This window comes from Lagopus muta, chromosome 3 (genome assembly GCF_023343835.1).
Source record: "Lagopus muta isolate bLagMut1 chromosome 3, bLagMut1 primary, whole genome shotgun sequence".
NCBI classification, from domain to species: domain Eukaryota; kingdom Metazoa; phylum Chordata; class Aves; order Galliformes; family Phasianidae; genus Lagopus; species Lagopus muta.
The window spans coordinates 33,287,921-33,300,829 of record NC_064435.1 but is presented as its reverse complement, the minus strand read 5'-3'; the positions used below and the strand labels follow the sequence as shown (position 1 = coordinate 33,300,829).

The following is a 12,909-nucleotide window of genomic DNA, read 5'->3' as shown; positions in this document are numbered from 1 at the left end:
TTTCCCTTCTTAGTTATGAAACTTGTCTATAAAAATTCACAAAGGATTTAGCTCCATGCAGCATTATTAATAATATAGAAAACATCTGTTCATGTGCTTCATTACACTTGTGATTCTTACCTCACTTTCAAGTATTGTTTGGTATTGTTGTGGCAATACATGAAGCTGTATAGATGCTTTTTTTGGTTGTTGGTTTGCTATTTTTTTTTTTTTAACCACACAGGACATTCTTAATGAAAATTTTTATAAGATGAGTATACATAGGAATAACATTAAATGGAAGAGATAGAGTGCGCAGTCATGTGTTAAAACAACATATTTTTATTAGCACAAGCACGATTCTATCTTATTCTGCCTTTCATTTACTTAAACTTCTGGCCTATCACTGTAAAAATATACATACCAATTTTCTAAAGATTTGAGAGGTTTAACATATTCCTGTCCTCTGTCACAGAAGCAGTCATCAACTTAGCTTTTTTTCTCTTTTTCTTAGTGAATTATCTCATTGCTCCTCAATAAAATCACTGAACTGGTCAGCTCTATCATCACTAGTTGGTCTAGCAAAGAATACAATGGAAAAGATTCAGTGTTTCAAGCTCTGTAACTGAATTGACTTCTCAAGTGAAATATTCTTTTGCTAAGATTGATTTATTACCAGCACGTAGTAATGTTCTGCCAACTTGTCTGTTAATTACAGATATAGGTACATCTGAAATCCAAGTTTCTTGCACATTCAAAAATTCACTTGCTTTTCTCTTGAGAGAAGAGTTGACCAAAAACGGGGAACATGCATGTTTTTGACATACAGAGTCAAATGTAAAAAGGTACAATAGAGGTCAGCTTACGTCACTACTCTACTGAAATACTCTTAGTTATTAATCAAGCAGGGAACAGCTGAAAACCCCGTTTTAAGAAATCACATCTGTTCAAGGTGGGGGAAAAAATAAAGCATGTACTTCAGTTTCATTTAAACTGTAATCCATCCAGTCGTTTACATCTATTAAAAAATATAGAACTTTTCACACCTCTTTAAAACACAATTTAACATCATTTATTTTAATACATAGTATGTTCCAAATACGTAATGCCTTCTCTGAAATGTCTCGTAAGTGATTGATTTTATAACTCTTCATCATATATCCTTCCAAGTCCTTTGAATTAGTTTGTATATTAACTACAGATAACATTTAAAGGAAGAGTTGTGGAAATGGTGTAAACTGAAGACGCAATTCCTGAAACTGTCTATTTATACCAGTAAGACAAGGTGAAGGGAGGGTGTTCTTAAGCGCTGAAATAAAATTTCGCAGGTAAGAAGACCTAGTTCCAGGACTTTGATGGCAAGAAATTCATTTACTTTTAGTCCTGATGTGCTTTTATTATCACCACAATTGGTGGGTTTTGTTTATTGAAATGGATGACTCCCAAAAAGACTATGATTAACATGGCATTATCTTGCCAATCTGACCGGTAGTCCACTGTGTAATGGCTACTTGTGTAATTTAAATTTCAGTTGAACCTATATAGGTTCTGATTTTAGAATTCTCTGTGACCTTTTACTGTCTGATTGCACAATCGACAGTCTGCCTTTATGTGCTTACTGCTTCACTTGGATCCTATAACATCTGGCTTCTTTTGTAGACATAAGTATATGAAAATGTATGTACATACATTATCTGAAAGACATTTTAATTAGATGATAACATGCTCTATGTATCACAAACCACAAGCCTCAGTCAGAACATGGAATGGTTGGTGCCCATTCAGTAGCAGCTAGTTAGTGCTTCGTTTGTGTACTTTTCAGCTAGAACCAAATGTAATTATAAACAACTTGAAGTTTTGCCTTATACACTAGGTATACGTAATGTGCCTATTCTATATGTTATAAAAAACAAACAAGTCATGTTAAGGATGTCCCAACTTTAAAGCAGGAGACTTTGTTTACATTCTAACTCAGCCACAGTGCTCCAGTGTAATCTGGGAAATATGGTTTTCCAAGAGCCTCAGCTCTCTTCCTGCAAAGTGGGAGTGCTTCTGCAGCAGTATAAAATCCAGTTATGATTATTAGTTTCTCATGTATTATAGTGATGTGGTGAGTATAAGTGTGCTTATAACGGTCCCTTTGGTGTGATATACATATCTATTTCAAATATTTGGGGCTCAGTGGAACGTTTTTGTTTTAGCAACGCTGTTTCTTTGCTAAGTATTGAATAATAAAACAACAACAAAATCTCGGAGGAGGACTATATGCCAGCCTATACCAATACTCAAAAAAGGACAATATACTCAAAAAAAGTGAATTTTCTCTTTGGTATGGAGCCCTACATGAAATTGAGATACTGGTCAGCATCTGGCAACTGGCAAGTATGTTTGCTTGCTAGTTTTTATAGACGAGCTGGAGAAATAAATATGAAAGAATAGATAGCACTATCTGAAGTAGAAATGCTACTGAGTATTTTTGAAGATACCCTTTGTATCAAGATGCTGATACATAAAAATAAAAACCAGTTCAAGTGTGGTTTTTTCCTTAATATTATTCACGTAACTGTGTGATTTTTTCCTAATTTTTAGTGATCCTGTAGGCACTGAATAAATTTTGCAGGAGCAGAATTATGAGGTATTGTTACAAAAATAAATACTGTATTCACCTAGTCATTCTGTTTTGTTACAGAGGATCTTGATGACCTAAGAATGGAAGGAGTAACAAGTCTGATGTCTTCTGGGAGCAAATTCAATCAAAGTAGAAGTGCTCATCCTGCTGAACCGCAAGCAAAGGTCACATTGAATATCTGTGCAAGATGTGCCAGGTAAAAATCAAAACGATGCCGTGCCACCAAATACATTCTTTTCCCCAAGTTTTTCGGATATGTATTGCACTTTGTTTTGGGTTAGGTGATGACCTCTCCTATGCCACGTTTTTGTTTGTTGTTTTTTGTTTTTTTAAAAAAAAGCTACTAACTACCCTATGACCTCAGGCATCTGGGTTGTGCAACTTAACGTTTATGCTTGATATGTCGCGTCAACAATGAATCAAAGAGTGTAGTTAGTCTTAGGCCTTACTTCACAGCTTGAAACTATTTTAAGCCTTTCTGTCTCTGAATTTCATTAGTTATTTGAGCTTCTGTGGTTTTTCAGGAGATGAATCAGGGAATTTAAAGGTTCAAATCCAATTTGAAAAGCACCTGTATAAATGGAGATTTAGTTGCACAGGTGCAGTCCAGGACTTCAAATAACTACTTCTTAGCACTTTATAATCTCATCCTGTTTCACCTCTGAGAAATAATTTAATCTGGTTGAGCCCCTTTTGATTTTGACAGCTGGAAATAATTCTTGCATTTACAGTATGGGGGCCAAATAAACAGTTTTGTGATCCTGTAGCCAAGTCAGCTTGGGAATGCAACACTAACAGAAACCCCTTAAATTTCCTAGATGCATTCTTCTGTGTAGACAAAAGCTCATTTGGAGAAAGGATTTAAGCCTGTTTAAATGACAAAACTAGCCTTCTCCCCCTTCTGTTAATGGTTCAGATTAACAAGAACAATACAGAGGCATGCCAATTTTATCTGCCTGCTTTGCCAATGGCTGCTCCATTGTATAGTTTGAGAGGGGATTAGCCGCTTGTAAATAAAAAGCAACCTGTGGTGAAATTAAGTCAAAAGTTTGGCCATATGCCACCCTACGTTTCTACTTTTTTTTTCCCCGTTTTGCTTGTAAGTTACTACTTTTTTAAAGGCACTTATGTAGGAAGAGGGGCTCCAAAACGCTTTCTGAGCGTTTTTCTCTGGAGGCTATAGCTATAGGCATACTGAGTATCTGCGCAGTAGCATCTCCTCAGCACGGTCGTGGGACCTCAAACTTCAGTTCCAGTACTGCCAGAGCAGCAGTGGCTAAGGGCTTTGTGAGTCCAGGTAGTTTTACTGTTAACAGCGCAGCTATGTGCTTTAAGAAAAAAGTAAACATATACCAGGCATGGGATTCTTCCCAGTTCACTGGAAAAAAATTGTATGTGTTACAAAATATTTCCTAACAAGTAGCTATGTGAAAGAATGACACCTTTTTTTCTACTTGCATTGGTTGTCCATGAACTATCATGTAGAAAGGCAAGGAAATGGAAATGTTAATTTTTCTACATGATCTCTTAGAACTTACAAGTCTGTAATTTATAAGAACTATATAAGTCTTGTATGGATTAATATGAAGCTTAATTAAATTTTAAATTCCCTGAAATAGCTGCAAGCAGCAGGTGCCAAGATGCAATATATCCTCTCAGTTCTCACATCAGGGAGCATACCACTCAAATCTTGGGCCAGTCTTAGCAGCCTTGGCTATTGTTACATTGTCCTTTGACTGTATTACATGATGCTGCAGTTTTGAAATATGAATTACCCTTTTCTCACTTCACTCTCATGATCAGAGAATGCAAAGCAATACTTTGTCACCTGTAGAACTTTATGACACTCTGTACCCTGTTTAAGAATGTCAGGGAGGAACTGGATGATACCTACTTGACTGGTTCTTTTTGTTCTTCTGGTTGCAGTTCAACAATTTCTTTAAACTGCTGATAGACCAAAAAATAGACCATCTTATCAATGGCACGAGGCTTAAAATAGAGCTGTGTATTGCTTTTGTATTCTGTTGTGGGGAAGAACTCTATGTGTTCTGTTGTGATCAAGAAATCTATTGATTCTTTTGGAGCATTCCTTTCTTACTGAGTTCGAGGACACCTGTCCATTCTTCTTCAAGACAGAGTTCTCATTGCAGTACCTCTGTTTTTTCAATTTCTTCGTAATAAATTTGTCAAATGACTTCTGGCAGAAGCTATGTGTTTTTTTCCTGTTTTCTTTCCATGAGCAATAATTTTTACTGTTACTGAGTGATACAGTCATTGAAAATAACATCGGAAAATCAACGTCTGAGCATTCGGATCATCTCTATGAAGGTTTCACAGTGTTGGTATTTATCTTCATTGTTATGTGAAAAACGAGTATTTATTTTAAGGTCATTATACAGTATTGTAATGCACTTATTTGTTCTAGAAATTTTAGTTTCATTCTTTCATATCCTCTAAGTAGTCTCATGTGCTATACATACTTTGGGCCTTCATTGTAAGCACATTTGAATAAAATTGAAAAAGTAGTCAGTGTAAGTTGTTGTTATACATACTTTTAGCCACAATTAAGTACATCTGTCTTCTTAATTTTATCCATTTTTCCATCTAAGAAAGTGATTTGAAATGAGTGGCCTATTAGTTGGCCGTGGGTATTCTGTAGTTAATGAGACCTGTCAGAACAGATTACCAAATCATGTTTACGGCAAGTATTTTGGCTGTCAGTAGGAGGAATATGACTTTTTTTAACAAAAAAAAAAAAAAAAAAAAAAACTTTTTTTCAGACAGAAGTTTAATTTTACTCTTATGTGTACGTAATCCTAACTCTGTCAAATTACTGTATTTTTTTTAATGCTCCTCCGTTATTTCATTGTACAGTCATGTTACCTCCTATGATACATCCTACATAAGCTTCACTTGAACATTTTGTGGCTCTTCTGAGAGGGATTTCTGATGCAATGTTTGACACAGTGTTACAAAAAGGTCTTCAGAAAGCAGGCCAAATGGGAGTGCCTATAGAAAGAGTTATAAATCTGATTTGTTGCAAAGCAAATTAAACACATTTTACATTTTGGGAACCACTTGGAATGCTGCTGAGACTGCTTTTGGTAAAACCTCCTCCATCACTTTAAGTCTGCTACAAAAAAATGTAGAAGCTTTTTCAAGAATTGTAAGACATGAGTCTGAGAATGGACAATGGTAGAAATTCATATTTTTTATTTTTTAAACAAGTTTTTTAGAAACTGACATCTAATCATGAATGCTAATAATTTCACCAACCTTCTTCAAGAGAAACAGATGGAGTTGTCACAGCCCAGGTCAGCAATTTTAATAAAAAGTGCTTTTCACCCGTCTAGGAGATGAGGGGAATCCTTTCAAGCTATCACACCATGTTATTTTTTAGTGCTTATGATTTAAAAAATGAAAAACAAAAACAAAAAAAACCACGAAACGTCTGATAAAAAGAATAATAAAAGTAGGCATTAATTCTCCTGGAGTATAAATAGGTTTGTAGGCTGGAATATAGCTGTAAGAAACAGAGAGCTTACTGTTTTCTGTATAGATGTTTCACAAACGGTGAGTAAAATGCAGATGGATAACAGCTTTAAGAGGGTTTTCAAATGGAGAAAATAGCCACAGGACAATGTTATTCCCATAGTTGCTCTTGAACTACATCACACGTTAAGCAGCATATTGAGTCATCTAAATAAAAGGGTGACATCATTCACAAGGTAGAACAAAGCAAGATTTGTAGACACACAAAAGAGGGGCTATAAAAATAACTGTATTTAGAATAATTGCTTTTTGAAGTTTTGGCAGGAAAATTAGCAAAGGCAATTTTAGTGCAGCCAACCTGGATTTAGATCTCTTGAGCAAAGTGTTTACAATAAAAATTCCATTTTGTCTAGGGGTGCAACTAGTTGGACTGAGTGGACTGACCTATTCTGTAAAACAATTTTGTGATTTCTTTCTCACATACAAGCAAAACAAATTGAGCTTCATTTTCAGCTGATGAGTCATAAAGCACCTTCACACATAAACTAAACTCATATGTGTTAAATAAAGGTGTAAGTGACAAACTGTAAAACTGAACAGTGCTTCCACATTTTCTCACATCTTGTTACATGTGCACTGAGAGTTTTGCAAGATAATAAGATAATATTGATGTACTAAGGCCATTTGAATGAAGTTTAACGGTTTTTTTGTGGTGTTTTCTTTGGAGGACCACCCATTAGCCTTGTATGCCCACTGCCATGCTCAAAAGTTAAATCTTGTTCTTGTGGAGTCTTGCCAGTGCATTCCTGGAAGTAAGAAGCTTTTTGTTTTTAATAGCGCAAGGGCTGCATTCATTCTTCTTAACATCAATAGAATACAAAAAAGGGGTTGCATGTGATTAAAAAAGAAATGGGATTATAGAAAACATACTGTGCCACAAGCTTGAAGGCTTCTGAACAAGAATGTTGGGAAGGAGCACTCGTTGCATACAAATTTAGGTTTGAGATGCAATATATTTAGTTAATAATTTGTTTTAAGATTAGTTGGAGTGCAAGCACAGTGTCCTCAGGCCTTTTAACATATTTGAGAAATCAAATATATGGGAAGTGAATCTGTAAATTAAAAAAGTAATCACAGCTTTTCTAGCCATTGCCATTGGGATGTGTATTAAAGGTCAACTTCGGTAGCTTGCATTGATAATGTAGAATACATGAGATGCTTTGTGCATGCTACCATTTATGAATACTCTCTGAAATATCAGTTTGGAAAAATTATTCAAAAATTCACACATTAGTTTACCTTGCCTGATTTAGTGTTGCCCTGCTTACCATGTGTATCTCTTAACTCCTTTACATGGTTTCTTCTCCCATTAATCTTCAAATTAGCTACTTTATATACCAAAGCCAATCAACTTTTCTTTAACCAGCTACATTTTTATATTTTTGTAAACTTGGTTTTCTGCAGATTGGTCTCCACAGCTTCCATGTGTACTTGGTATATACTGAGATAAATGGCATGGTACTGTGTGAAATTTAAGAACCACACATGGGTGCTCTGAAATGTAGAGCATAGCTTCATGACATACTTTCATGAGAATCATGACAGTGTGGAGGAAAGAAGTGAAGGAACCAGACAGAGAAAAACAAATTGCTGTAGACATTAATTTCTATAAATTTGACAGAAGTTGCAGAATAATGATGATGAATAGAACTCTTGTCTGAGTTAACCTTTATACATCTCTCTAGCAAATAACTGAAATAAATTTTTTAGTCAGTAAATTCTCTGGTGTTCATCTATCGTAGATGTTTTAGATTCCTAGAAAAGTAAGAGTTTGTGTGGAGCTACTTTCTCTGTGTATTACAGAGCTGTAACAATACTAATGAGATGTGAGGTAACTAAGAAATATGTGGTGGAAAATTTGGTGGTAGACTTTTCCTGAGTACAGTTATGTTGAAGTAATCTAGTGTCATTCTTGCAACTGCAGTATTATCAAAAACCAAGATGTGATGGGATTAGATAGGACTTATCACTGGAAATAATTTCTTCCTTACAGAATTGGTAGTGAAGCACTGTGTATATGACTAAAAATCCCCTTTTGTTCCTTAGACCTTAATGTCCTAGTGTAATGTTTTGTGGAGAGTAATCTAGTAATAGTGGATCCTGTGACTAAACGCTGAGATTTGAGAGGAATGAATTCTAATTTCTAATGTCATGATATATTATAACATCTATTTGGAAATCCAAACCTTTTATCTTCTCCTTAGACTCGGCCTACAATTTTAATTCCTTCTTTTCTTTATAGCTTTCTTTGCAGTTCCCCAGAGGTCTGTGCAGATGCATTGGGAGTATTCTTTCAGAGCAGAAGGTGCATCCAAATAACTTGCATTTGAATATTTTATTGTGTTTCCCACTAGTTTCCATTCTGTAATCTGTTTTTCCTGTTTGCTGGCTTGATTTTTAAATTTTTAAAACCCTTTACTCCTTGCTAGCTGTATACTCAATGATAAATTATAAGGGGTTGACTTGTCCTGTTGTACATTTCAACGTGCTTTGAATTGTCTAGAGTACAGCCTTTTACATAGAAATGTTATGAGGAACCCACTTGGATTTGCGTTTTACTTGTTTGTAAACTTTTAAAGGTAAAAGCTAATTTCTGTCTAGTCATAAATCAAAAAAGTAGGAAATGTAAGATATCCTGTCATAGAATTTATATTTAAAATTAGTCAATAATGTACAAATGTGGCAGAAATAATAATCTCTTAAGATCTCCTTATAACCTAGTTTGGCTCTGTATACTGTGACATAACACTGGGGAATGGATGCAGGTATATGTGTGGTTTTATACGTGTATATACATAAGGAATAGGCTTTGTATGTCTGCTTAGGTTGTAAGGCCACGTTAGTCACTCAGTCTTCCTGGTAGAAACTTTCTACTGGGATAGTATTCCTAAAATCTGAGAAGAAATGACTTCAAAGTTGCAAAGGAAAAAAAGTGTTTCCAAATGAACGTCATTGGTTCAGATGTCATTTTGTGGGGAAGGTTCTCAGCCTGGACTTCATATATTAAGTGTGAAGAAGTTTCTTTTCAAACATTACCAAAACATTTGATTATGTATACATATTTCTTTTCTGATTCCTATTTTATGTTAGCTTTCTGTCTGTGTGCTATTTCTGAGTGGCTATTCTATGGAGGAAGAAGTGTGGAACGTTGCAGATGCATTGTGTTACTATTTTTTGTTCTTAGTTTTCCTTTGTTTTCTATTTTGTAAATGTAGTTTATTGGCCTCCCATTTGAAAGAGTTGAATTTTCCACATGTTTGTGCTAGCTTCAAAGACCTTGTCCTAGGTCTTCTAGGCAGTTTTAGTGTTTTATTTGCAGCTTTTTCACTTTAAAAGTGGCAAATAATAGCGCTTTATAAATCTTAATAAATACATTTATAAAATTTCCTGAAGAAATTCTTTGGAGAATTACAAAGAAAGAAGATATTTTTCCTTTTGCTATAACTTCTTATAAGATAGAACAACTGGTAGAACTGTGAAAAATTGGAAAAACTTACATTGAAAAAAATAGTCAAAACAATTAGCCAAAAGGTGTTGGGGTGTTTTTGGCTGAGTGATCCATTTGCCCAGGCTTGATGCAAAAGCCCTACAAAAGTCTTCTCCTTATCTTTTGTTGATTTGTAAGTGTTAAATACATTTAAAATAAATGATTTCATTTTCTTTTTCTTGGAGTGGCAAACCACTTTGGTGTCTTATTTGTTCTTTCTCTCAAATAGAAAAAAAAGTTAAAAAAAAAAAACAACAAAAAAAAAACACCTAGGAAAAAGTTTTCACTAGTTCTAGCGGTTCTTAGGGACAAAAACCATGAATGAAATTTTAGGAGTTAGTCTTTTGCTAGATTGTCAGAGAAACACACTTGCGTCTTGTGCAAACATTGCCTGCTCTTTCACTGCCTAGTGCTCCACTTGAGCATCTGACTATATGCAAAACAGAGAGCACCTGTGTCATTTCAAATGATTGATTTTGAGTTCTTGGATTTATGATTGACTTCTACAGTACATAGTAAGCTATTATGACTTTTAATCCTGAATTTTAGTTTTATGGAAAACACCCAGCGAATATGTGTTTTAAAAGACTGACAAGGTGTGTTTATTTTGAAATCTTAACTGTAGCATAAGAAAGGAATGATATAAGAGAGGAGATTGATTTCTGTTTGAGGCACTGGTACACTGAAGCAGACCTTTTTTTCTTCCTTTTTTTCTCACTGGGTAAATCCACCAAGCAATAATATCAGACATATCTGATGTTCCGAAATATTATGATAATTACAGTATTGTCTGTTACTGAAAATTATGTGAGCTATGAAGAAACCATTGTTTACAGATGAAAGATATATCACTTTAAAAGGAACAGTGGATATCAGTGTGTTTGCACTACATAGTATTCTCAGAGATTATGATGCAGAGATAATGGAGCATGACATCTGTTTCATCCTGTCCTTCATCTGTAGAACTTCACTGACAAAACACATTCGACCCCTTCCAATAACTTAAAAAGCCCAAGCCGTTCCCCGCTATTTGCCTTCTCGGGTGTGTGCCTTGCAAGCTAATTCTTTACTGTGATGTTTATAGATCCTTCATGTTTGGTGCTACACTGTGATGTATATCAGCAGTAGCAGTTGCTTCTGTTGTCAGTTCAGTTGTCATAATTTGAGTCTCTGGATAACATTTTAATGTGGCTCTTGAAGACTCACACACACACACACACACACACACACACACACACACACAAAACTCTTTCACAAGTCCTGGAAAAAAAAATGTTTCACAGGGGAAGAAAGAGTGTTAAGTCTGAAAAGACTGACAAAGACTGTAATTTTTCTCCTGTGAGATAATGGTTTGAAGCCAGCAGCAGATAAAAGATTGCCGTAAGAATGGTTTAATTCCCCATCTTGTAAAAGGATTAGATAATTCAGTCTCTTTATGGATTCCTTACTCTGGGAAATATATTTCCACTTTCGGTTCTCCTCAGAAATATCTGCGGAGTGTACTTATTTAAATGCACAAAGACCCGCATTGAGGAATCATGAAAAGGCAAATGGCACACAGAAAAGATTATTTTGCAGGCTCTGTCAATGTGTAAATTTGCTCAGCAAGTGAATATTCTAGTTTTACCAGCTGAAAGTATTATGGCTGTGAATTATGTATTGGTGATATGGCAACATTCCACAAAAATCTTTGAAAAGTAGCTGGAAAAATTTGCACAAAGGGAATGGAGTCTATTTGTTTTTTTTTTAAACTGTGGCTCCTATGAATTTGCAAATCATTTGCTGTTTCAGTCTGCAAATACTAAGAAATAATGTCCTTGTGTGCAAAATTAAGACAGTGATGCCACTACTATCAGCGAAAATGGAATAATTTATGCTGGACTGTACCTTAGGTCGGGGTGTAACTCAAAGAATCTGAATGCTGTATATCTCTTGTAAGTAAAGACAGCGTTAGTAACAGCAGTCTCTGAGCTTGGCACCACTGGTTTAAACTGCATTTATGAGAATTACAAATTTCAATCAGAACATGCATAATGTGTTGCTGCTTTTAATTTCTTACATGTTTTTTGTTCTACAGTAAATATCTGTATTTATTCATGTATTCTTAGAGCTTAACTTTGGAAATGTCTGCCTGAATAATGTTCTGCTGGATAATCCAATAGTTCTCATGCTTCATTTCTCTTCAATGCAGATGCCTCCTGTATTTTGGTCTATGGTGAAAACAGAAGCTATGACACTGATTTTTTAATACAACAAGGTGCCATATTGCAGAGCTTTCCCATTGTTACTTAAAGCTTGGGAAGTGCCAGCCATTCATTACTCGCTGAGTTCACAATCCTCTGTTGCTTGCCTCCATAGATCGAAGACAGTTTTCTTCTGCAGTGAAACTGAAATTTGTATTAACTTATTTTAAAACCTAATCTTCATTAGGAAGCGAGAGTTATGTAGCGAAAGCAGATGGAGAGTTTCACTAACAGAGGAGTACTTTGCCTGTGTGTGTATATATATACGTATATGTATATAAAGCGTATATATTTAATAATATTTACTACATTTTCTCCATTACATTAAGTGGCATAGTCTGTAATAATGGAGAACTCAAGTCTTCATCTGTACCTGTGCATACACTAAGAATTTTGCTGGCACAGTTTTAACATTTCTGTTTTTGTAAAAGACATTAGTAGAACAAATGGAATAGGTCAGAAATTCCTGGCATTATACTTAGGTGCTGGAGAAGCGCTGGATTTTACACCAGTAACCAAGCATGGATCTAGTGGAGACAGTAAGTCAAGGTATATGAGATCAGAATTTGGATTGGTATGTTTGGGAACACAGAATGAAATAAGCTCACCGTATTATAGGCAAGTCAGGACAAATGATTATAATGCTTGGAGTATTGTTACTGGTGTGGTGTTGAGGTTGCTAGGGAAAGGTGCAAGAAAACAAGTTCAGTGTAACCTAAAAGCGTGTGGGGGCTTTCAAGACTTTGCTTGTCTGACCGCCGTTGCTATAACATCCCTCACGTTATGAATATATATTTGCTTTAGGGAAATTATAATTCACTATTACAGTGATATTGGAGAAGGATGTCAGATGAAGATGTGGTGTTTAAAATAACAGAAAGGAAGCAGATGATTTGAAAGAAAGAAAAAAAGTTCTCATCTTGACTGAGATTTCCTTTGGTTGCCAAAGAAATGCCATCATACGTTTCTTCTGTGAATAACTTTGTGCTATTCTTTAATCTTACAAAAAGTGTATTACA

General features: G+C 35.1%; 1 protein-coding gene across 4 annotated transcripts in view; it reads left to right on the top strand.

Moving 5' to 3' along the window:
- The window catches only part of C3H8orf34 (chromosome 3 C8orf34 homolog), a 163,278-nt gene that overhangs the window by 104,545 nt on the left and 45,824 nt on the right, over window positions 1-12,909 (top strand). For all 4 annotated transcript variants that reach the window (XM_048938928.1, XM_048938926.1, XM_048938924.1 and 1 more), the window contains one exon: window positions 2,669-2,804. In XM_048938928.1, the coding sequence (XP_048794885.1) occupies window positions 2,669-2,804 (136 nt within the window). The remainder of the gene's footprint in view (window positions 1-2,668; window positions 2,805-12,909) is intronic.